Here is a 25,746-nt window from a genome sequence, read left to right on the forward strand (position 1 = left end):
ATATTCTAGACAAAAATGTTCCTGTTAACTGATTTGTGACATTTCGCAACAAAATTGTACTGAAAAAACAACACCTAGTTTGACATGTTTACAGCTGCCTTACGTTCTACATTGATGGTAGACAAGCAAATATTTCACGCTTTCCGAAGGTCCCCAGAGTCATGCAAATTATTATTATATAGATCTAAATGTCAATATCTGGATAGAGGAAAGCTTAGATGGTATTGGAAGGCCATTGTTACCATTGTATTTCTGCCAATTACATAAGTGAATATGCATAGGGTACTAATATTTATTCCCAATGCATCTGGCAAAATTTGCATTGCACTGCAGTGGCAACATATGGGAGCCTAAAATCAGACTCAAAGATGCAAGTGCATCCTAATCTTAAATGCAATGGCAAAGCCAAAAGACCTCCACTTTATAAACCAAGTGCCAAACTGTGGGCTATGTCAATATTTGCTTGTAAAGTATTGTTTAAAAGAGTAAAAGAAAAAAACATTTCTAAATACTGGAGGAAAAGCAAACATATTTTTATGGTATTTTAGAAATGCAACTTCAATTCAGTGTTTTCAATCTTTATATATGGCATAGTTTATTTTTCAAATACTTTATACAAAAGAGACTCTGAATAGAATTTTAAAAGAATAGGGTTGGTATCATAATTTAAAGGAAAAGCTTGTCATGTCCTAAATTTACTTTCACAGGATTCAGCAAGCTAGATCTCTTAAGGTGCCCAGGAAGCAGGTTCATGGGCCTCCTATAGAACTGTCATGCTAAGTACACCCTCTGCCTCAGACACCCACTTATTGAGTCCAGCTGATGGTCATCTTCCCGGGTCCTTAAGAGCTTTGGTGCGCCAAAGCATGTGCTTTCATGCAATATGTGAAATGCAGGCAACAACAACCCTTGAAGTGTGCCCTTCAACCATACACCAGAAAACATATCCATATTGCTATGTTTTTACAGACAAGATGGAAGAGGTGGGACGCACACTGTAGGGGGCAGGTAAGGGGGGCCATACAAGGGAGAAAGCTTAAAAACTCTCACTGAATGGTGAACAAAAAAAAAATGTTCAACACATGTGAACAGTGGAAGGATGCAAATCAGCCAGTAAAAAGGATCATAAAGAGGCTATCCTCCAGACGAGGGACAAACACAACAGAGGATGTCAAGCAGTTGAGTAAGAAGCAAGCAGATGAGAGTGACAAAGCCAGCCACTGGTAACTAATGGGCAGGGTGCATCCAACTATAAGCTCACAATAGGTATTTTGCAACCTGGCATCTTGTGCTGTCTGGCAGGCAAGACTTAAACGTGAGAAAGGGTACATTTTGAGGGCTTAAACATGATTTGCATCTATTACTATTCAGCACTGTGGAAGTAGCAAGAGCCATCACTGATCAATTGATACCTTTAAGAATTCAGTAAATAGGCACTAAGGCACAAGTACCCTCTTGTCTGGAAACATAAAACACCAACTACACATCCAAAACTCAATAAACATATTTTACAAGAAAACATTAAATACCTCTCCAGATATTCCAATGGCTTCATCGGGAGCGCCGTATGGGCCAGAGGCCCCATTCTGAAGCCGCTCCAGCAGTTCCAACAAAGCAAAGTTTTTCTTTAATCCCCAGACACCAGAATCACCTGTTGAGCAGGCAGAGCTTTGTTAAAAACTGGTTTAGAGAGAGATACAGAGGTGTGGTGAAAATTTAATTTAGAACAAGTTTAAAATAAATGCTAAACCATTAGGAAAGATGTATTTATACTGGTCTAGAGATCTTCAAATACTTATTTGAAAAAGACACATTAAAATAGATTTTCCCTACATGCATACGTTTACACATTTTTAATCTGCGGTTTAACTGACATTATTTTATCCACAAAACATACAGTACTCAGAATTGCTATTAAAACTACTGGGAGGAATATTTGCCTCCTACATAATACTATTTTTCGTCCATTCCTCCCAAACAAACTCACTGAATTAAACTTCCCACTAACCCCTTTGACTAGTAGTAAGAATAAGTAATTGTGTACAAATATCAATCACTGCCTGGAACTGCAACTGCTCTGAAAAATGTTAAGTAAAAATTCACAGTTTTCGACTACTGTATCCATACTCTACTTCGTAACTTTAGCCGGAACATTATTAAACATGTGCAATGCGGTTTGTGTTTTATTTATAAATATATCTCATAAACCATCATCATCTCTCCAAAGTATTTTCAAAATTTAAATGAGTGAGCTGAACAAAAAAAATGTTAGATAAATTGTCCCGGTTCCAAATAAATTCACTAAATGTTAATTAATATGAAGTATGATTCGCAAACATTTTTGCCTGTGTAAATTAAGATTATGCAAGAAAAGTTGCACTAAAGGCTACAACGGATTTTCCCCCATTGTAATATAGGTCTCAGGGTGGGAAAATGGGGGTTCCAGAGGAAGAGACGCCTTTGGGAATGGGAAGGTAGTTAAAAAGCACAAAGTTGTTACTTGAGGGCAATTTAAAAAAGCTCTGCAGCAACTATATTGTGAGCCCCAGGTAATAATACTTCACTTTTTTTGCCACTCTACTTCTCCATGAAAAAAGATTATTCTTAAAGACATTTGTTGCATTATAGAGACACTTGTACTGGCAATGCAAGGGAGCTGCTTTCACTGGCCGTATCATAGGGCCGGCCCTATTTAAACACAGTCACAATCATTTACAGACCCAATTTCCACACCTACACTTAATGCTTAAAATGCCAGACTACATGTGTATATTAGGAGAGAAGGGAAAAAAAAGGAAAAACGTTATGCACCTCACATAGAATGGTAGCTGGGTTGCTATTATTGTCAAGTTGATGCTGCTACGTTATGTTAAGTTCTAAAGGCCACCTCTTGCATTTTAGTCAGGTTCTGTTTGCTATCCATGACAAAGTTACGTTCAGGAAGTCACCTCTGATTCTGTGGACCATCTAGCTTTTCACACCCAGGTTTTGGAGATCACCTCTGGAATACTGCATCCAACACCTCTGAAGCATCAGGTCCATATCTGGCGAATGAAGGTGGATGCCTCAGCTATATTTATTAATGAGTTTTTGTGAAGTACTGCACGACACAATACGACTTCCTCACACCACTAATGGTGGGCTGAACTAAGGTCATTATAGATATTTGGCATTAGCTGACATTTGGAGATTTCTAGAACTTATCATGGAGACTGCATGACATAAGGCAATACCCATGCCACATTAAGGTATTGATTATCATATGGGATGGGTAAATAGGACACAGTAGCACATCATGGCAAGGACACAAGATCAATTTACAGAAAAAGACGGATCTATTATGAGGGACCTCAGAATATGAGGTCTCTAGCATCACTGGGATAATAAACAGTGGCCAAATAACATTTGGGAAGCTATTTAAAAATAAAAAAAAGGGTCTAACATTATGTGATCTCAAAAAACCAGTAGCCACAGAAAGTTGCCAAAAGGGAATCAGAATGCACTGCAAAATATATGAAGGACAGAGCGGGGGGAGGAGGAGGGGCAGGAGTAGGTAAGGCAACAGGATGTTCCCTGCCAAAGAGATCATATACTTCTATGACTAACCTTCCTACGTGGTAGCATTATCGAATGTTCCTTGTCTGACACTAAAAAGTGTTGAATCCTTTGTCCGATTAAACCAGCTGTTGGCGGGAAGCGGACAGGGCTAACGACACGCGCCTTCTCTGTTGTCTCCACCGCGCGCCTCCTCTACTACAACAGCCAACTGCGGCTCAGGCTGCTGAGCGCGCGGACAGGGGAGGGGTGCGCGAAGGGGATGGAGGTGAGGAGACCAAAGGGGAGAGGGGAGGGTGGAGGAAGGAAATCGCGAAACCGAAAGCGATCACTTTTGGAAACAACAAACCCGAGAGTGGTGCGCGCGCGCGCCCATATGGTTTCAATTATTGCGCCCGTGTCTGGGCACAATATTTGAAACCATATGGCAGGAATGCGCGTAATAGACACCAATAGTCCATGGGCGGAGTAATGCGCAGGCCTTTGGCCTATTGTGTGCTATTTTTAAAAACTAACACGCAGGCATAGGCCAACAGCAGGCAACAAAAGTAAAAACACACGCACGAGAGTGTACAATTCCAGGGTCCATTTCTGAACCCCGGACAAAAGGACTCTCGCAGTGCAACGCAGGGCGCGAGCCCTAAAAATGACAAGATGGTATTTGGGGAACAAATGAGCTAAATTATTACTAATGAAACATTATGTGGGACCCAAAAATGTATTTTCATAAAAAGATGACCTGAACACAAATGAGCAAATTATTACAGGTTGATCTGTGAGTGTGAATTCAATCTAAGTTTAGAATAAGTATTGCTGAGGTTGTGCACCATGTTCTCATTTACTGAGGCAAGATGATAGCTTATCTAGTTATGGCCATCACGACCAGCACCCTCGCTTTTCTTGCAGAAAACCTCACTACCTCTGATGGATCTCGGTTCACCCGCAACCAGGGCACCCAAAAGAACAGTAAACATGTTAGCAGGCCTTTTCCATCTAACAATCCACAATCTGGAACAACATCCCCATAGACAGCACACCTGCACAAACCCTGCTCCAATTTAGGAAATAGTTGAAGGCTCATCTCTTTAATGAACACTACATCACAATGCATTAACGTTCCACAATCTGTCTTACTCTCCTCTTGCTCGTTGAATTCATGCCAGTCTTTGACCAGTTACAGTTCTCCTCCGCCTTTTGGCTAAGCTCGAACTAAAGAAGTACCACATACATACATGTCAAGTCACATGAATGCATTTCATGTTCTACATGAATGTATGTTTACTATCGGATTATCAATGTGTTCAACTTTTATCTGAACACTAAGCCTACAAGTGTACTGTAACCTAGCACTGCTGAAACTGTCATATTGTGAATAAAAAAAAATCTGTTAATCTGACTGGAGCAATAGCTCTGTTAATACCTGAGGCAGTGAGTGCTTTGTTTCATTTTTGAATCCTTTTTGTGACATTTCATTAATAATTTAAGCTGCCAAAACTACAATACAATGGTTAATGCATGCAGACTAGATATCATCAGTGTCGGCCACTTATAAAGTAATATGATAGTTGCTACAACAGCACAATCCATGCTGTGTATATAATTTTCCTTATATAGTTAGGTTTCCTAGGAGGAGTTCAGAGGATCCACATTATATACATCGTTGAATATCTGTATTATGTTTATCTTTTCACTAGTACCCATTGTGTCCATCTAAAGTATGCGAACATCAACCTAGATCCACCAGTTTAAATACCCGCATCATGTACTTTGGTCATAAAACTTTTTCATACCCCTAAGTGGCAAACATCTGTGTGGCTTTCCAATCATTAAGTCAATCCCCTAGTTCATGGAGGTCAACTATTGAGAGACTCCATCACTTTAAGGAATATTATTACCATTCTTTTAGATACTCCACTAGTTTTTCACTTGTTCTTGTGTTTTTCATATGTATTTTCCTCTTCCTTTTTAGGTCTCTGCCTAGCGTACACTGCGCAGCAGTGCTCGCGCAGCCAGAGTCCTTTTCGCTGGGTTTTTTAAATGAACCTGGAAATTCCACACAGCTCGTGCGTGTTATTTCCTAGGTCCATTTTCATTGGGCTTTGGGTGCGTGCTGTTTTTTAACAGAACACGCAATAGGCCATAGGCAGTCGCGTAGCTCCGCCTATGGCCTATTGGTGTCGGTTACGCGCACCAAAGCCCAGAAATGGCCGCGATAATTGAAGACATATGCTGGCAGTGGTGCACGCGCACCACTCGCGGCCGTTTTATTTTACAGGACCTTTCCCCAGCGCCCGCCCTCCTCCCCCCATCCTATCCTTCAGTCCACGGGCAAAACAGCAGAAAGGGCACTCTGGCGCTCCAGCCCGGAGCCCAGGCGGCGGCCCCTTCCTTTTCTGCCTCTGAGAGCCAGGCGAAACGGATCACTTACTCACTCACCATGTGTCAGGCTCATCATGTGTTCACTGTTCACACTAGCGATGTGAAACGGCTCACTGACTGTCAGTACGTATTAGGCTCTTCGCGGGCTCACTGTTCCCATTAGCGGTGTGTAACCGCTCACTATTCTCTCACTAGGTGTCAGGCTTCTCTCGTGCTCACTGTTCACACTCGCGACGTGTCACTCATTGCCACTCTGCCAAGCTTCTCGTGAGATTGCCGCTGTTAGGTGTAGTTTCGGCTCTCTTCTCACATGACAGGTAACTACTCACTGATGCTGCCACTACCTCTTGTTTTATATTTCTGACGTCCTCATTTATTTCTGCCGTCCCCATAGTACCGCGGCACAGTTAGGAGCACAGAGAGGTCAGGTTTTTTATCTCTGGTTCCGGCCGGCTATGCAACTCTGCACCAATGCGTGGGGCTCGGAAATAGCCTGCCGAGTCCTTCGGAGTCATAATTGCCGGTGCCAGCGCCTCTGTAAGTGCCGATGCAGCACCTTTCAAGTATCCGAGCACGGGAACTTCCCGTTGTGTGCGCTTATTTTGCTGTGTGTTTTTTTTTTATATTTCTGCCGTCCCCATTTATTTCTGCCGTCCCCATAGTACCACAGCACAGTTAGGGGTACAAAGAGGTCAGGCTTTTTACGGTGAAGTTAGTAAAATTAGCACCTTTAAAACGTCTAACATTATCAAACTAACTACACTACTTACAAATAACATTAGTGCAATATGAAACGCCATTTGAAAACATATTGATGCTTGCAGCAGAAAATGGTGGCAGTGTTGCTAAGTAAGGCCTCGTTTCCCTCCAGGCTGGCCTTAATCTCCCGTAGCAGTGCACACCCCCTTCCATCCCCCACGTCTGAGCTGTGGCTGATGCTCACGGTCCCCCCTCCTATCCCCGGATTGTAGCGTTATCCTTTCAGCGCAAGGGGAGCAATTCATTATCCTTTTTATAGTCGTGATGAAGGAGGCTTTGAGGCAATCCCCCAAACCCTCCATTTAGAAATGGGTTTGTTGCATTTTGTTTCAGCCCTTGCGGGAAGCTGGCGAGGGGCATCCTGCGGGTTTGTGCACTGCTGTCCACCCTCTTTGAACCCCTCGCAGGGCGCTTATGCTTCTTCGAGTATCCTGAAGAAACAACAGGGGGGAGGGGAGAAGTTGCTGGTATCCTCAGCTGACAGTGTCTCTTTGTCGTTCTCACACTGGGGGCCAGTGTTTCTTTACAATTATGCGAGCGTGAATTCCAACTATGTCTTTCCTCAGTTTTACATATATAAAAAAAGGACTTCCTGTCATATTTCAATGTTTCTTCTTGGTCAGGAATGCAGAAAGCGACTTTCTACAACATAGCCAATGGATAAGTAGAAGGTGCCGTCTAGTTGCTGAACAGTGGTTTACTCCGATAAATATTCAAAGATTTCAATGAAGGGAGTCATTGAAATGTATTTTGCCGATGAAATGATTTTTCCCAAGAGATCTGTTGTGAGACTGACTGCAGTTGTTAGGGACGGGGGCGCCTTCACAAATAGCCTTGCTCATTTATACCCGTCGGGCAGCTCACACGTGTAGGCCATTGCAGGACCATGGCTGTGTGTGTGGCTGTGTGTGTGTGTGTGTGTGGCTGTGTGTGTTTGTGTGTGTGTCTCGGTTTGTGTGTGTGGCTCTGTATGTGTGTGCCTGGCTCTGTGTGTGTGTCTGGCTCTGTGTGTGTGTCTGGCTCTGTGTGTGTGTCTCTGGCTCTGTGTGTGTGTCTCTGGCTCTGTGTGTGTGCCTGTGTGTGTGTGGGTGTGTGTGTGGGTGTGTGTGTGTGTGGCTCTGTGTCTGTGGGTGTGTGTGTGTGTGTGTGTGTGTGTGTGTGTGTGTGTGTGTGTGTGTGTGTGTGTGTGTGTGTGTGTGTGTGTGTGTGTGTGTGTGTGTGTGTGTGTGTGTGTGTGTGTGTGTGTGTGTGTGTGTGTGTGTGTGTGTGTGTGTGTGTGTGTGTGTGTGTGTGTGTGTGTGTGTGTGTGTGTGTGTGTGTGTGTGTGTGTGTGTGTGTGTGTGTGTGTGTGTGTGTGTGTGTGTGTGTGTGTGTGTGTGTGTGTGTGTGTGTGTGTGTGTGTGTGTGTGTGTGTGTGTGTGTGTGTGTGTGTGTGTGTGTGTGTGTGTGTGTGTGTGTGTGTGTGTGTGTGTGTGTGTGTGTGTGTGTGTGTGTGTGTGTGTGTGTGTGTGTCTCTCTGTGTGTGTCTGGTTACAATTGTACGTAATTGGCTTGTATTATGATCAGGTAGGTTAGAAAGCGTTCTCAGCAAATAGAGAACAGTTCCGCACGGTCACTGTTTATAAAATAAAGTGGCCTTTGATTATTCTATCCTTGTAAAGCATGTGTGTCGCTTACAGGTCCACATCTCCGAGTACTGCAATAAGCTCCAGTGTGCATTGGTTTGTGCCACATTGAGTGATAATAGAGCAATGCAATGCTCTCCCTAGTGAGGGAACTGGGGCTGCGAGCTGCACGTGAAATGCTGTGATCTGTGTTGCAATTAGCGATCTGAACTCGGAGCACTTGGAGCGTTTTTTAAACAATTTTAAACTGCATCATTTTATCCTGGGGGGCTTTTAGAATAAGGGGAATTAAGTGACAGGCACTCTGACACCCTAACCAGCTACCTATCACTTGCCCAGCCGCTTCTCAGCCGATTCTCGGCGGCGGTGGGCGCCATATTGAGTGAGGCGGGGACAGCGCTCTAGTCGCGCCGTACTCCCGCCCTCCTCTCTCCCTTCCCTCCCTATATCATGTGTAAGGTGGCCAGACGGCGCAGCGGGCTGGCGCAGCGGGCGCGCCGGATGCGCGCCGAAGCCGCGCCTAAGTCAAGCCCGTCTGCGCCCGTCCGCGGCCGACCGGGGACAGGGGCCATGACCCCTGCCCAAATTATTAGTAAGATTCCAGACTCAAGCGGAAACTTTACTTATACAAGCCGCGAATTGCTGGATCTGATTGGTAAGACGGCCATAAATACATTTGACTGCGCTCACATGGGTCCGATGGACACTTACGGCCCATTTAGCTGTTACAACTGTAGATGGGAAAGTACCCCCACGCTGAATTCCGTGAAATTAAATTTACCTATAATTCCCCTTAAATGCATCTATACGAACGCACGATCACTACCCAAACATTCCACCTATATTTGGGATCTTCTTAATGAACATCAACCTGATCTATTGTGTTTATCTGAAACTTGGCTTGATGACCACAATATCCCTGACATAGTCACAGCCCTTCCCCCAGACTATAAGATACTGAATGTTAATAGAGTCGATAAAAAGGGTGATGGTGTAGCTCTACTGTTCAGAGACCACCTTTCATGCAGGCAAGAGAGTATTGTGCCGGCTGAAAAATATGAAGTCCTGGCATTTACTGTGTCCATAAACACCAATGTGCTATTCGGAGGCATGTTAATCTATAATCCCCCAGGCTGCACTTTAAACTTTAGTACACAATTACTTACACAAATCATGCCTGTCTGTTTGAAGAACAAGAATATCCTCCTTCTTGGAGATTTTAATATACATCTGGACAACAGCAGTAGCTCCTTGACGAATCTATTAGTGGAAGGCATGGCTATCCTGCAATTATCTCAGAGAGTCCATCAACCAACTCATATTGCAGGACATACATTAGATTTGATATTCTCTAATATAGAATCTATAGACATCGACCCTCTAACACCACTGTTATGGACTGATCATTACATGATTACCTTTCGTATCAATCTTCCCATCCCCCAGACCAAAAAACACAGTGCATTTACAGCAAACACGAGAAATTGGAAATCTTTTACAATTGATAAATTTAGAAATCATTTCTTACACCCCTCTTGCACAAGCACCAATATCCATGAGGAGATAGATCTCCTTCACAAAAACATTAAAAATGCTCTTGAACATTGTTCGACCACCCAATCCCGTCACACACCAGGCAACAAAAAAATCAGAGAGATGGGGAGGAGCCAAGATGGCGACCGGAGCGGACGTGTGAGCTCCCGGCTCCGCCAGTCCTTGTGCCCCGTCGAACGATCCTGCCTGATATCCTGCCTACCTCTTCGGCTGTTCGGACGAGGGCGACGGGCTGATCTCGCCCATGTTTGTCCGGACTCTCGGCTCGTCCGGAAGGCCGAGATACCCCGGTGCCGGCCCCGACGCCATTGCCTCGGCGCTCCTCGCCGCCTGCCGCCGGACCTCGGCGGAGTGAAGCAGCGCTACCCGCCCGAGGAGCGCCCGCATCCTGAAAGGGGCTGCTCTCCCTGGAACGGAGGAAACAGTGACCCGGGCGCCGTGGAGTGCTGAACGTCGCGCTTGCAACGCGATCGCTGGGAAGATTGCACGGCGCTCCGGCTCCATTGTGACGAGTCGGGAGGGGACGACTCGGATCCACTGCGGGACTCGCCCGCACGTAGCTGCCTGCCCGCTCGCCCACACTGCCTGGCTCTGTTGCAGTAGGCACCTTGCTGACGCCACTGAGGGGTGGCTCACGGTGGTGGCGGTCGGCAAAACTGCTGGTTACATCGCGCCCCCCCCCTGTTTCTGTGCCCAGCTGTTGGGAGCCATGGAAGTCCCGGTTGACCCGCGGGACGATGGAGACCGTCCGCCATTGCCCCTTGTCTGTGCTGCCACGGCCGCACCGGGGATTGACTTGCCCGCACTTTCCGAAAATGAGTGCGGGGGGGCGCGCTGCCTGGCCCGACCTACAGAGATGTCCTGCTTGCCCTCCGAGAACTACGGGCGACACTGCGACAAGACTCCCAGAAACTTTGCAACAAGCTCGACGACATAGCCCTGGACCTGGCGCAGATTCGGAGAGACTGCTCCCAGCATGGACAGTTCGCCGCCTGGAGGGCTCCTGTTAAGGCTACTGTTCTGCCGAGGGTTTCAAGTGAGACTATGTTTCGCCCTGCCATGCCTGGTGTTTATACATGGTCGCATATCGACTCTGCCGGGGATACATTGTTTTCGAGCCCGGCTACTGTTTCCCTAACATCGTTGCTCACGCCGGAGGTGGGACTGCTGGCTATTCTACTCCTGTTCCCCCTGCAAACTCTTCTACTGGAACTCTCGCCTTTTCCCTTGCAGTACTTGATTTCTCCGAATGATTTTGGGGCTTTATGTACTGTGACCGAATTATTATTGCTTAGGTGGTGTCGTCCATTTAGTGTTAGTGACCCTCCCCCCTCCTCTTTGCTCCCATCTTGTTCCTCTGTTGATGAGGGGGTCGACATGTATGGAGGGCAGTGTATTGCTGGACGCCTGAAGTCGGGTCAAGGCTAGAATGCATGACTGCTGCACTGCTCTCTTGCCTGATGGGGGTCGGGCTCATAATGCTGTGTGGGGAGAATGTGTGGAATGTACGCGGTGTGCAAATTGACTTTTTCCGGCTGGTTGGGATTTATTTGATATCGTTGGGCACCCGCTCTTAGCGCCTCCTTCCTGATATTGCAGTCTTGTTCGTGGCACAGTCGGAGCCACAATCGACTATCCTGATACCTAATGAGCAGTTGGCCCTGTTCAACTTTTGGGGTGTCTGACTTGCCAACAGCGACTAATGGGACGGGGGGTAGCCTGTGTAAGATGGCGTCCATTTTAATTCTCTTTGTTCTTTGCGTTACCCGGGATGGCCATCTTGGTTTCTTCTCTGGCTGAGGCGGGGTTTGGGCGGGTGCCGTGGTGTTCGTGTCGCTTGCGACTTCGACAGCACTAGGAGGTCCGGAAATCGCCCTGTACTGGCCTGCTTGGTATGATTGAATGATGCCGTGATCTCCAGTATGGGCTGAAGGGATTTGGAACCGCTCCTGTAAATGTAGTGCGTGCATATTGTGGACTGTTTTTTCCATCTCTCCTACTGTTGCAATTCAATACAGTGCTGGCGCTTTCGAATTATGTGGTTTTCAGTGTAGGGCGCAGTGGATGGCTGGGGTTCCGGGAGTTCTGCTGCTAAGTGGGCTCCTCCCCCCACCTTTTCCTCGGGGAGTGGCGGATTGGCTTGTCCTTTTCTCCCTCCCTGTATTCAAGAGTGACAATTTTTATTTTCCTTTCTTCCTTTTTCTTTTGTCTCCCTTTTTCCTTCTTCTGCGCTTCCTGCTGTATTTTCTCCTTTTTTCCGACTTTTCTTCTTCCTAAATTTCGGGTTTATGGGGCGACAGACACGCTGCTAGGGGGGGGGGTAGGCCATAGCCTCTGCATGTGTGTAGGGTGGGGGGTTATATTTCATTTTTGTTATTTCTATGGGACCTGTTTTGTTCTCCTTTATGGTTTTAACTTTCTTATCCATGTTTGGGAGTGCTGGGTGTGGGTGGCAGTGGTGTTGTGACTGGGTCATAGATGCTGCTCTGTAGCGTACCTACTGTGTAACCATCCTGCCTGGCGGGGACCTAATTATCAATCTTCAACTTGCTTGATATAGTTGCTACCGTTATGTCCCACCTGCATGGACTTTGCCCTAAATTTCATTTATCGTACGGAACACTACGGCCTGCCTTCGATAGTCGCATACAAAAAACTTAAAATTTAACCTGCATTTATTCTGTGACAAGGTGCTGCGATATCCTTCAGTCTTTCTTCCTTTATATGTTTGTGATTTTGCTACAGTACTATGTCGCCGCATCGTAAGCTGTTGTGCTAAATGATTCTTCGTGGCCGGCCGGATGGTTGTAGGCCCGTATGTGTAACTCTTCCTTATGCACAATAAAGGTTTTCAAAAATTAAAAAAAAAAAAAAAAAAAAAAAATCAGAGAGATGGTACGGACCTGAGCTTAAACTTTTAAAAAGAAATTGCACTTCCTTTGAGCATAAATGGAGAATATCCAAAACAGATGAGACCAAAGATAACTTCAGGAAAGCTCAAACACTATCACAGGGCGATCAGAAAGGCAAAAAAGGAATACTTCACACGTAGAGTATCCGAGAATAAAAATTCCTCAAAAGAACTTTTTAAAATTGTCAAAGAATTATGCAACCCAACCAATCTCTCCCTACATCTTACCCCCTCACAAGAAAACTGTAACAAGCTCAATGACTTTTTCTGTGAAAAAATTGATACCATCTATGCCTCCTTTCCAAACCAAATGACCGAAATCAACAAACAATATGTACCAACCATTGCACATACCAGCTGCCACGGTTTCGGCCCTATCTCAGAAGAGGAGGTAGAAAAGGTCATGCTTGAGGTCAAGTCGGGTTCCCCACTTGACCCTTGTCCACATCACATTTTCTCCCAGTTAACCCCTGTAATATGTCCAGTAGTTACTAGAGCACTCAATCTCTCCCTTAGTTCTGCTGAATTCCCAAAATCATGGAAACAGGCCCTAGTCACCCCTTTAGTAAAGAAGGCTGGAGCAGACGTAAACAATCCGGCCAATTACAGACCAATATCCCAGCTACCTTACTTATCAAAGGTTCTGGAGAAGTTAGTCAACAGAAGTCTTTCCACATTTTTGGAAGTGAACGGTCTGCTGGATGATTCACAGACAGGGTTCCGGACAAACAATAGTACCGAAACTACACTCTTAGCGGTGACAGACAGTATCAGAACCAAGGTGGATCAGGGTAGAACAGTCGCACTGATACTCCTTGATTTATCAGCGGCTTTTGATACCGTACCCCACGATCAACTATTGAACACCCTGGCAGAGAAAGGAATACAAGGCAAAGCATTAGGATGGCTACAATCGTTCCTAGCGGATCGAACCCAATCAGTGCGCTTGCGTGACTACACATCCCCTCCACGACTTATAAAATATGGAGTTCCCCAGGGGGCGTCATTGAGCCCAACTTTGTTTAATGTATTCGTCTCCTCGCTGGCAACCATTGGCAAAAAGTGGGGTGTCGAAATGTGCTCCTATGCTGATGACACTCAGCTGATGGTCACCATTGATGAAAATGAGGACTCTAAAACTAGATTGACGAACTGTCTGACTGAATTGGCAACTTGGATGCAGGACCATTGTCTTAGACTAAACGCTGACAAATCCGAAATCCTATTGTTCGGCAGAGGTACACAGGCCTGGGACAACAGCTGGTGGCCAAGTGACTTGGGTTTGCCTCCCAATCCTACTGCAAAAGCAAAAAATTTAGGAATAACACTGGACAGGGACTTATCCATGAAATCCCATGTTTCCATAACTTGCGGAAGAAGCTTTGGACTTTTGAAGATGCTTAGACGAGTCTTCCCCTGGGTGCCGACGGATTGCAGGAAAACCTTAGTCCAGTCACTATTGATGAGTAGGTTGGACTATGGTAATTCTCTGTTTGTAGGAATGGCAGATTATCTCTTCTCTAAATTACAGATGGTTCAGAATGCCGCTGCCAAAGCCATCTGTAATAAAAGAAAATATGACTCAGCTAAAAACTGCATGCGTGAGCTTCATTGGCTCCCAATGCGGCAACGAGCCATTTTTAAGCTGTTGTGTATTTCTCACAAGGTACTTCACGACTCAGGCCCCACCATCCTACATGACATGGTTAGATTTCATAAACCCTCTAGAAACCTACGATCTATGACGTTAGGAAGAGCAGCTATCACCCGAGCTCGTAATGTCAGGATGGGAGAGCGGGCCTTCTCTCACATTGCGGCAACAAAGTGGAACGAGCTACCCCCTAAACTTAGAACAAATGACTGCTTTGTCTCATTTAAGAAACAACTGAAAACATTCCTTTTTCCCAGGCTAGATCAATAATTTTCAATCAGAGCTGATGTCAAATCACTTGTAACTTTTCCTCAGCGCCGTGATGTCCTTTCAGGATGAATGTTAGCGCTTTACAAATAAATAAATACAAATACAAATACAAGTCCCAGCAACAATAAAAATGCAGCGAGCGCTGGGTGATCTGTGTGCAGAAAATTTGCAAATGCAATCATTCAGCTGCAGCATGCACACCCGTGCAGTACAAGAGGAGTGATACTGTGTGTTCAGTGGGTCCTGCGGTAAGACACCAGACAGTAGTGGCGATGGATTCATCGGCCCGTCACTCCACATGTGCATGTTACGAGCAGCCACTCCAAACCGATCTCTGTATGTGTTTGTTGCACAGGTTAGGGAGGCTTCCGTAAACACGTGTATAACATTGCTCCATGGTTTTGTAATAATGAAGACACTTTAAAATAGCTTGGCAATTCTACACTTAAGACATGGCTGCTGGGTTTATTTAAGACATGGCTGCTGGGTTTATTTAAGACATGGCTGCTGGGTTTATTTAAGACATGGCTGCTGGGTTTATTTTTTCACTCTCGGGCTATGCTCCTTTTCATTGTTGTCGAAAGGGATGTAAAAAAAAAAAGTTTGAGAGTTTCTGTCTGATGCAGATGTGCTGTAGAATTATCATCCCATGTATGCAAAGAACTCTAGGCAGCTTGTTTACTATAGCGATCGCAAAAGCGATTGTTTTCAGTGCTGCTTGTTATTAATAGTGCTGAGAGTTGGAGCCTCGATTCATATTTGCTTCAGTTTCGTCCAACGATAAAAAGACGTCTGTCGTGTATGAAATGTACTGATCGCCTGACTTCAGTTCCTGGACTCACAAAACATTTAATCAAAAATGTAAAAAAAAATAAAATACACCTTTTCATTTTAGCCAGTCACGTTGCTCAATCGGGGTATGTATTCTGTAAGCCTCTCGCACTGGTTTTCTACTGAAGGGTTTAAGTTCACTGCCGATCGTAGCGAGGACTCATTATTGACATTGCTCATCCCATCTCTAATATGCAGATGATGCACGTGTGACGCAGACGCGTTTTCCCAGTGCTCATAATTTAGCACTGTTCCAAGCAGTGTATTAAAACATAAACAACGAACACCCATTCCTTTCAGTGGGCATCTTAAAAACAATTTGTGTTAACAACTTGCTAAATGTAAAACGCTAAGAACTGTGTTCTCAATTTGTTTCGAGTGCTGAATGACTATCAACTGTTCTGATATATTATTCAGGAGAGCTTCATGTTTCAAACACACATTAGGAAAAAAAAACGCCCACTTCGGTCAGACTGTGATGGAGCGAAGTGAAGAAACAGAATTTTGTATACCCCTCGTGAAGTCATTTCCTCATAACTGTACCCTTTATTAATTGTGTGGTTTGGTATAATCAACGTAGTATAGAATGCACACATAAATACAAGTGGGAATATTAATCTTCTTGCATGGAAAACTATAACTGACTAATTTAGTAATGTTGTCATGGTGTTTATTAATGCAAAAGCTATAAATTAATAGAAAGCGGCATAAATGTGCTTTCTGTTTCTGTATTTTGTGGCAAAAACATGAAGACAGGTAAGGATACCATAGATATGTGTTGTTTATTTGCTAGGTAACAACTAACAGGGAATATGTTAATATGGGGGAAGGTAAACAGAAGGGTTATATTTCAATAATTAGCGCTTATTTGCGTTTGTTTCTATGACAGTCCCCACTCTGGCTTCTGAGGCCTACTTAAAAAATTGAGGTTTTCGATTACTGTGAGAGTGAAAGATACTGCGCATGTGTGGCTAGAGCCGAGACTAAATGTGAGCTGCCTGTGCCTGAGCGAGAACAGTTCAAGGACAGCATGCCCTGAAAGTCCAGATGACTGGCAACAAAATATGGACATCTGAATTATAAATCGTGGGAAAGGAACTTCATATTGCCAGTTGAGGACGTGACTAGGCTGGACACTATTAAAACAAAGAACACTTTAATTTCAGCTGATGCTACAGAAAATGAATCCACCCTCAAATTGTCCAATCAGGACTTGAGTTTGTACTGACAGTTACTTTTGTAGATAAAGTTAGTGAAATAGGGTATAAAAAGACATGATTTTTCTTAGGAAAAAACTCTTTCAATTTCCTCCTGAGATGCTGTCGGAATGCTGATTTTCCTGAGATGTAAGACTTGGAATACATTTTCTAATTTTCTTTGAATGAGAACTTGAGTTCTAGTTGAGGTTGTAGTTAGGGAAGCTAGGAGAAATGAACTTTTAGAACTATCTGACCTTTTCTAATACTTGTGTCTTATAACCTAACATGATAATGTCTATTTCTGAATCTTTGAAATAAATGAATATAACTGTTTGGGATAAAACCTTTACTCTTTGAAGGTTATTTTCGAATAAAGAAATAAATAAAATCAATCAACTGTTAAACATGCTAAACTTTGCTTTGAATAAAAATGTGATAAATGGAGAAATAAACGGGTCTTGTATTTTCCTTAGCCTAATTTTTACTAGCAGATCCATTGACCATAATGGTGGTGTGTTGTCTGAATAAATATCTCATTGATAAACCATGGTAAAATTTATTACACAGCAGGTGTAAATAGTATAAATATTAAGTTTTGATTTAGACACTCCGCTATGATCCAGCAGCTCTCCTTGGAATCACACCAACCCATGAAGTAGGATGAAAGTGTTTGTGAGTAACTTGCAGTGTCATGGGCCCCACTGATGAGTAATGTATGATTTGGTACTCCAGGGAAAGGTGATATGGTTTTAGAAAATATTTCCGGAGTAGAGCTGCATCAACTGCACACACTTCTTACATCAGCCTGTTCAGGCTCCTAAGCATACAGGCAGCCTTTTGGTAGCAATTTAAGAGGGTAATGGCAATTACAGCTGCCTACAGCTCCATGACATGCTTGCTTGTCCTTCGGCGCCCACTTGCTCAAAGCTGATGGAGGTGGTTAATTATTAAAAATACATGACCATTACCTTCCTGCATCTTTTTTTCTCCCTGAATCACCCTTGTGATTGGTACATTCTCGCAAACTGCTTTAACAATGAAACATTTGTTCTAGTATTGATAAAGCATAACAGGCTTGTTTTTGTGCCTTGCGCACTTAGGGCATTGACAGGCATAAGTATACAGATTTTCAAAGTCCAACAGAAACAAGCACCAAAGCAAATGTAATCCGTTATGTTAAGCAAGACCGGCTCAGGTTGACCTATAGCAAGATTCACAGAGTGAAGTGCATCCGAGGACCTCTGAGCAATATCTTAGTAGAACACTTGTCAAGGTCTCATGAGATTGTGGTTTGATTTCTCTTGTGGTGGTTGTGCATCAGGAGGAGAGCTGGAGAATAGCTTATGCACAGTTTTAGGGCATTGGTGTGCGTTGTGAGTGCACATTGTGTTGTACATTGAGGGGAATGTGTCAGTGTGCAACATGCTTGCTGTGCCACTAGATTCAAGCTAGCCTGGGTGAAGAGGAGGTGATACCTTGTAACCAATCCTTGGTTTATTTTATTTTAACATATTTATGTATTTGCCTTATTTTCCACACAATCCATCTGCTGCATAATCTGCAGATTATTTTTGGGAAACCGAAACACGTTTTGGGTGATGGTACAATTTACTACACATGTAATGTTACATTCCAATCATAGGGCGTGCCCTGCATGTGGCCATTGTAGAATCTCGTGCAGTTGTGTTTCATAGAGACAGGCACTGGTGTGTGCGCCTGGCGCACCCCTAGTTCCCCTGCAGCAACCCTGGGTGGCACATGTGTGCTGCATGGATGAGGCAAAGGAGACAATGGGCATAATGTCTCTCTCTCTGCAGAGCAGGCCCTCTCCACACCCGTGCGTGCAGGAAGGGGCAGTGGACTACTCATGTCCATTCCTACCCCTAGCCAAGCTCAAAGTGTGCATGTAACCATAGACAAGAACTGGTGCTTCACAGCAGGTGACCGTCAAAGCTCCCCCATGGGTGACATGGTGACGGAGGGAGGAAGGCGTGTGACGTCAGCAGGTGCTAAGACCAGTCAAATAAACAAGCAACATAGTAAAACAACTGAACCCCTTTTGGGGGTTTCTCTGGGATCTCTCCATAGACATTTGAAGGAATGCCATATCTATTTCTAGCTTTATATACAAGGAGTGGTGGTTAAAGTTGCATGATAAGGAGACCAAAGGTTTTCATATGTTACAAAAATCTCACACGCCTTTAGTGTGTAATTTGCTATGCAAAGGACTGCCATTTGATTTTCACATGATACTATTTTGCTGCAGTCTTTAATTCTGGATTTTGTGATTTTGCTTGTGGATTTCCGCAGGCACCAGCCTTTCTGTGGCAGCCTTTTTGAAATAGCTTCTCTCTGGTAGGTGAGACCATCTGTCTCTTCTTTCAGTGCTAACTCTTGTTTTCCTTGTTTGGGATTACCCCTCAGCAAGTACCGTTCACTGTTAGTGTTGGCAGTTCTTCAGTTATGGATCTCTTTAAAACCACAATTTCTGACCAGAACCTTTGTATGATCCCACAAAATACATGAGAAATTTGCTTGTGGACTTTCTTATATTGGATAGTTAGCAGAATTGTCAGGACATTTAGATTTGAGAAACTACGGTGTAAAATCGGTGTTATGTAAATATTTGAACTGGATTATATTTAACTCTAGTGTTGGTAAATTTTTCTTAACTAGTGCACATGCTATATTCCATTCTTTATTTGAACAAGCTCTAAATATGTTAGACTCGTCCAACGCTAGCTGTTGGAACATTAATCCCTTATCCTTTTTGAGACCCAAGATACAGATTGGCACTAAGATCTGTAAAATTGTCACGGTTCGTGTGGGTCTGTGTCGAAATACCTCTCTTGCAGTTTGTGCTATCTTTGCATTCTATCAAAACAGACCAGTCCCTAAACTAAAGCTCACTTGTACATAAGTGAAAGAAATTAATCTACTGTTCAGGTAAAGAGTTCAAATCATCTTATTCCATCTTGCTGTACACGGAATTTACACAGATTTACAAAAGGGTGAAATACACCATAAAAGTGCACTGACTCTCACACAATCGACTTGGCAGACAAGTGGTTGATCATCAGAATGGTAGTTCGCCAGAATATTTTCCTAGTTGTGGTTGTCATCAAGCCACTGTATTGCATGTTGTATCTGGATTGTTACGTAATAAATCTCTATAACCAGCAGTCGAAGTGTAGGAAGCGGACTCTTCACCTGGTGGACCAAAAAGAGGTGCACTGTGTTAAGAGCCTAGGTAAACCCCAAAGGAAATACAGAGGCACAAATGACACCCCAAATGTTCTTTTTTGTGGTATGGTGGGCGAGCAGTTACGCATATCAGATGGTCACGCAAAGCCAGTGAGAGACACACTCAATAAAGAAATCCACCACCAATTTATTACAGGTGCTTTAATATGAATTTAAATACCAAGATAATCGGAATCAGATAAGTGCCTTTCGAGTTATGAATTTTTACAGTTTTCAAAAGTTGACAGTGCAATTTTTGGGTGTGGTATTGTTATCCTAGGGGGGATAAACATGTACTGCATTCGGGCACTTAACAGGGACTTACAGGACTGTCCTTCTGGAAGGTGAGTATGGGGCAAGTTTCAAGGCCATACCAACAGGTCACCTCGGAAGGCTCCGGGGCGCCCGGGTGCAGAGGTGCGATATGCCGTCAGGTGTCCCATTCACTTCAATGGGACAGAAAGAGGCTGCAAGATGGGACTGGAGGACCAGTTCGAGAGAGCCCAGAAGGGGGCTCGACCCTTGAGATCCCCAGGCATGTAGGGGCACAGTTGGCCCACTTCACCTTGGACTGTGAGGCTTGGGAGCAGTGGTGTCTTTTGGCGTCCGGGCCAGTGCTGGATTCGCTTGCGGTTGAGGGGTCCTGCAGAAAGAGGGTGCAGGAAGCTACTGGAAGTCCAGTCTGAGCAAATCCAAGGGGGGGGGGCTTAGCTCCTGTGGGTGCGGGGACCCCATTGGCAAGGTCACCTCCCTTGGACTTGGGCTGTAAAGCACCAGTGCATAGGTACTTTGACGCAACGGGTGGCGACGGTCGAAGACTCACTTTTTGAATTTGGTTTCTGCAAAAGGGAGTTAAACAGGACAGAAAGGCCACTCTCATTGTGGGTCTCAATGTCCCTGAAGTCCCTCGACATGCATGTCTGTTTTCCTCTGCATTGGCATCCAGTCCGGACACAACAAGCCTAGATTGCTGCAAGGGGTCTAATACCCAAGATATTGGTGGTGTGCGGTTCCGGTTGGTCTAGAAGTCCCCACACTTGTAGTGAATACTGATCGGACCTCTAGGAGCAATGCTACCTCTTCCTGGGCGGTGCTGTGTCAGTAATACTAGTGAGCAGCAGGTTGGTAAAATGGGGCTTTTGCATGGAAGTACCTACTCTACTCCAAGGGAGCTTCTTTGGCAATTAGCGAAGCAATGGCAGCCCTCGGGGTTTCTTGGAGTCTATACAGCGAGCAAGGGTTGGCTGCAGCAGGCAGACTGGCAGGGTTGGCGCCAAGTTAGTGTTGCTCCTCGGTTCTCAGGTCAGCAATCTTCTTTGTCCACTTCTTCTTTTGTGTCTGTAGTAATCCGAAGTCTTGGTATCAGGGGGTCCCCTAAATACTTTATTTAGGGGCATTAAGGAGCGTGAGGAGTAATAGCCAATGGGCTACGTACCCCTGAGGTCACTATACCCCTTAGATGAGCACTTCCTTTGGGGGAGTGGGCATCACTCTGTCCCAGAATTCCTAATTCCACCACACACAAGATGGTCGATTTTGTAACTACCTGTTCACTTTCAGCTGTTACCTATAGATGATGTTCAGCCTGGCAGCGCAAGATGCCTCATCTGTCCTAGTACCAGATAGGACAATGGTAGGGGGTGGTATTTTCCTTACCTAAGGAAGCCTGGGTCGCACATCAAAGGTGGCGTGCTCTTTGAAGCTCCCTGCCTGACATGCTAATTTACGAGCACTTCTGTTTAGAGGAGGTGATAACACCTCATGCCAGAGCAGGCATTGTTCCTAACCTCCTGAGAGCATGGGCTCTCACCCAGAGGTCAGAATCTTGACTGTGGGGGAAGGCTGGACAGGACCAGTCAGCAAGCACACTTGAGGACGAGGGCTCAGGTGGTACCTCTAAGGCACCCTCTGGGTGCACAAATAAATAAATCAATCACTGGCATCCGTGTGATTTATTAATATGAGGTGTTTGATACTAAACACCATAGGTTGCAGAGAAGCCATTATGTAGCTTGGTAACTAATTTTGACCAGTGCCCAGTATACACCTTAAGATGGCTTCCCTGCTCACTTACCTAGTAATGAAACTCGACATCACCGGAGTATAATTGAGAGCAGAAAACAAAATGCAGACAAGCTGAGAAAGCATGGAGGAAAAAGAAAACCGAGACTAGCCGAGCTGTTTTCCTAGATGCCCAAACAGAGTATTATAAAAACATAAAGCTAGCTAGGAAAGAACACTTAACGCAACAGATAGCAGCTGCGGGCAATTGTCCCAAGGAGCTCTTTAACATTTTGCAGAACTTTATAAAACCAACTGCATGTGAGAGCTCCGACGACTTCTCGCAAGATCTATGCGATGAAGTCTCTCTATTCTTTGAGGACAAAATTAACACTATTTACGAAAGAATAGTAGCAGCAAATAAGATCACTAATAAGACCAACAAATGCCCCCCTCAGACCCCGGCAATAAACAATATCTTCCTCTGACTCACTTCCCTCCGATTGACAATACAGAGCTCCTCTCCCTCTGCAATCATATTAAATCAGGGTCTCCCAACGACCTCATTCCTGCCAAAATGGTTGGCCCCATGATTTCTCTTCTTGGACCCCCCATACTGGAAGTGATTAATACCTCCCTTATGAAAGGCCAGGTCCCAGTAGACTGGAAAAAGGCAGTGGTGAACCCGATAAGAAAAAAAGCATCATCCCCATGGACAGACCTCTCCAACTTACAACCTATCTCTCATCTACTTGGGCAAGGTTGCTGAGAGGCACATGAACACCCATCTCTCCCAACATCTTGAAGCGACGGAAGGCCTGGACTATTCACAATCTGGGTTCAGGCCAAACCACAGCACAGAATCAGCCCTTCAAACAGTGACCAATAACATCAAAATGGCACTGGATGACGGCAGCTCTATGATTCTGGTGCTGCTGGATCTTTCCGCCGCTTTTGGTACGGTGTCTCACACGGTGCTCCTCAACCGCCTAAGAGAGGTGGGCGTGGAGGGAGTGGCTCTGGCATGGATGGAGAGCTTCTTGTCTGGTCGATCTCAAGAAGTTAGGCTGGGCTCCCATAAATCCATCCATAGGGAGCTCAATAAGGGAGTGCCACAAGGCTCTTGCTTAAGCCCCACACTCTTCAACGTGTATGTGGCCCCCCTAGCCAACTTAGCAAGATCTTTCGGGTTTACCCAGGTGTCGTACGCAGACGACACCCAACTCCTTTTTCCCTACAAAAACCTCACACCTGCAATAAAAAGATCTTTTGCAGATGGCATGAGAGCCATTGCAGAATGGATGTCATCAAACTGTCTGCAGTGTAACGTAGGGAAAACTGAGGTCATGTTGTTTGGACAAGCGGCAACACACTGGTCATCTGACTGGTGGCCCCTAGAGCTAGGCCCCGTCCCCACTCTGAAGAGCACGGTCAGGAACCTGGGAGTGCTACTTGATCAGCAACTTACATTTAAAGATCATGTGAATCAAGTTGCCGGCACCTGCTTTCGGGCTATTGGGATGTTAAGACGAGTCTTCCCCTACTTACCGGACCATCATAGGAAAACGCTTGTACAGGCTCTTGTCATCAGCAGGGTGGATTACTGTAACGGCTTGCTCCTTGGAGCAAACGAGGAACAACTTCACAAATTACAGGTAATCCAAAACACAGCAGCAAGGATTGTCCTGAACGCTCCACCTAGGACTCCCTCCTGTCCCCTGCTGGCTAGACTCCACTGGCTTCCTGTGAGGAAACGAGTCCAGTTTAAAACTCTATGCACCATCCACAAGAGCATGATAGGGGAGGGCCCTAAATATCTGACTGAAATCTTCCAGCCCTATATCCCCGGGCGTTCTTTGCGCTCCAGCAACCAGCAGTTACTGCAGGTACCCAGAGTGAAGAAGACCAGACAAGGTGGCCGTGCGCTGGCCCATGCCGGACCAGTACTCTGGAACTCTCTGCCCCCAGACTTAAGATCACTTACCAGCCACCTGACTTTTCGGAAAGTCTTAAAAACATACCTGTGTCCCAGCAATTAATGTCTCACCTGCTCACAAACCACCACTGGACATTCCAGTACAGATCACTCCCTTTGCAGCAACAGCGCGGAGATACCCCTTCGGGGGTCTATTCTGGCGCTTTATAAGAATATAAAATAAATAAATAAATAAATAACTGCTCAGATGGATATGTTGTTGCATAAAAATAAAGAGCACCTGCCATAGGGTTCAAAGGCCTAATGTAGGGGTGACCTACATATACTAGATGCAGAGAGACTCTGGCATCACACACCGGAGGGCGTCATGTTTTTTTAAAAAACAGATTTTATTTGTCAAAATAACATACATGACGCATATCTCTGTGCCCCAGAGACAACTGCCGCATGTAAGATACAAACATTGAATTTGACTATTTTTCATGAAAATGCAGGAGAATATAAAAGCAAATACAAATAAAATCAAGCCCCTCAAAACAACCACCTTGGCTTCCACCGGGCTGAACTGCGGCAGCGAGTCCAGACCTTCCAGACTGGGGGAGATAGCATGCCTGAATTGTAAATACTTAAAAAATTGGGTCTTCGGCCTCTGAAAATCTTTCTGGATATCTTGAAAGGACTTTAAGACCGGACCTTCATTACGTCACCCAAGGTGGGGATACCAATACTGTCCCAGTCGCGGAACCCAGATGTTAAGTTATGTTATGTTAAAAGTTTTCTAAAGCGCACAGCTGCCCCAACGAAGGGGCGCCCCGGTGCTACCAGATCTAATAGCACATACAGTCCAGAAAGAAAGCTGCAAAAGTAATTAAACCCATAGACTATACTGAAGGGAAAAGGAAGGTTATGATGGCTTTTCGATAGAGTCGCTAAGTGCGGAAACCAGCCGTTATGCCATAGTGAGGTCTCCCAAATTAGTCTGTTCCACCAGCCCATCCTCCGTAGCGCCAGCCTCCAGATTTGAAAAACAATCCGAGTAGCAGGCGGTAAGGAGCCTCTCAACGGGGCAGAATAAAGAATAGTGTGTTGAGTGTGGTCACCCATACAGTGCTGCTCAACGGCACAAGTCGGGTCTGCCCACCACCACTCATTTAAAACAATCAGATGCGATGCAACATAATAAGACCAAATGTCAGAAGTTGCCAGCCCCCCACAATACGTTGACTGAAATCAAGTCCGTATCGCCACCCTAACCGCCCCACCATCCCATAGGAAATGACCTAAAGCAGACTTCACCTGACGAAACCACAACGGAGGAATCGGATAGGGATAATTCTGAAGTTGATACAGTAGGCGTGGGAGGGACACCATCTTGAAAATGGCTGACCTGCCGTAATTGGACAGGGGCATGTGGGACCAGGTCTTAACATCCTCACGCACGCAATCCCATACTGGTGCGAGGTTGCGCTCCCAAGCCGTGGTGGGAGAATCAGATAGATATACTCCCAAATATTTCAAACCCCCATGCACCACCTGCAGCGGCGATGCCCAGGAGCCAAGCACGCCCCCACCTTCCAAGAGCCACAAGGTGGATTTCCGAGCATTCATATACAGACCAGAGGTTTCCCCAAAGATTTGCGTAATACGCAGCAGCCGGGGGCCCGTCCTACCCAGGTTGGTAAGGAAGACCAGCACATCGTCAGCGTATAAGGAGATGCGATCAGACAACCTGTGTGCCCATTCAAAACCGGACACCTGTGCGTCCACTCGCACCCAAGCGGCCAAGGGCTCCATTGCTAAGGCAAAGAGATAGGGGGACAATGGACACACCG

At 45.2% G+C, this 25,746-nt stretch overlaps 1 protein-coding gene across 1 annotated transcript in view; it reads right to left on the reverse strand.

The window, feature by feature from the left end:
• Positions 1-25,746, reverse strand: part of TRIM23 (tripartite motif containing 23) — a 429,923-nt gene that overhangs the window by 252,662 nt on the left and 151,515 nt on the right. The window contains exon 3 of the mRNA XM_086960694.1: positions 1,530-1,651. Within this exon, the coding sequence (XP_086816820.1) occupies positions 1,530-1,651 (122 nt within the window). The remainder of the gene's footprint in view (positions 1-1,529; positions 1,652-25,746) is intronic.

The sequence above is a fragment of the Lissotriton vulgaris genome, chromosome 3_1 (assembly GCF_964263255.1).
Source record: "Lissotriton vulgaris chromosome 3_1, aLisVul1.2, whole genome shotgun sequence".
Classification (NCBI taxonomy): Eukaryota; Metazoa; Chordata; class Amphibia; order Caudata; family Salamandridae; genus Lissotriton; species Lissotriton vulgaris.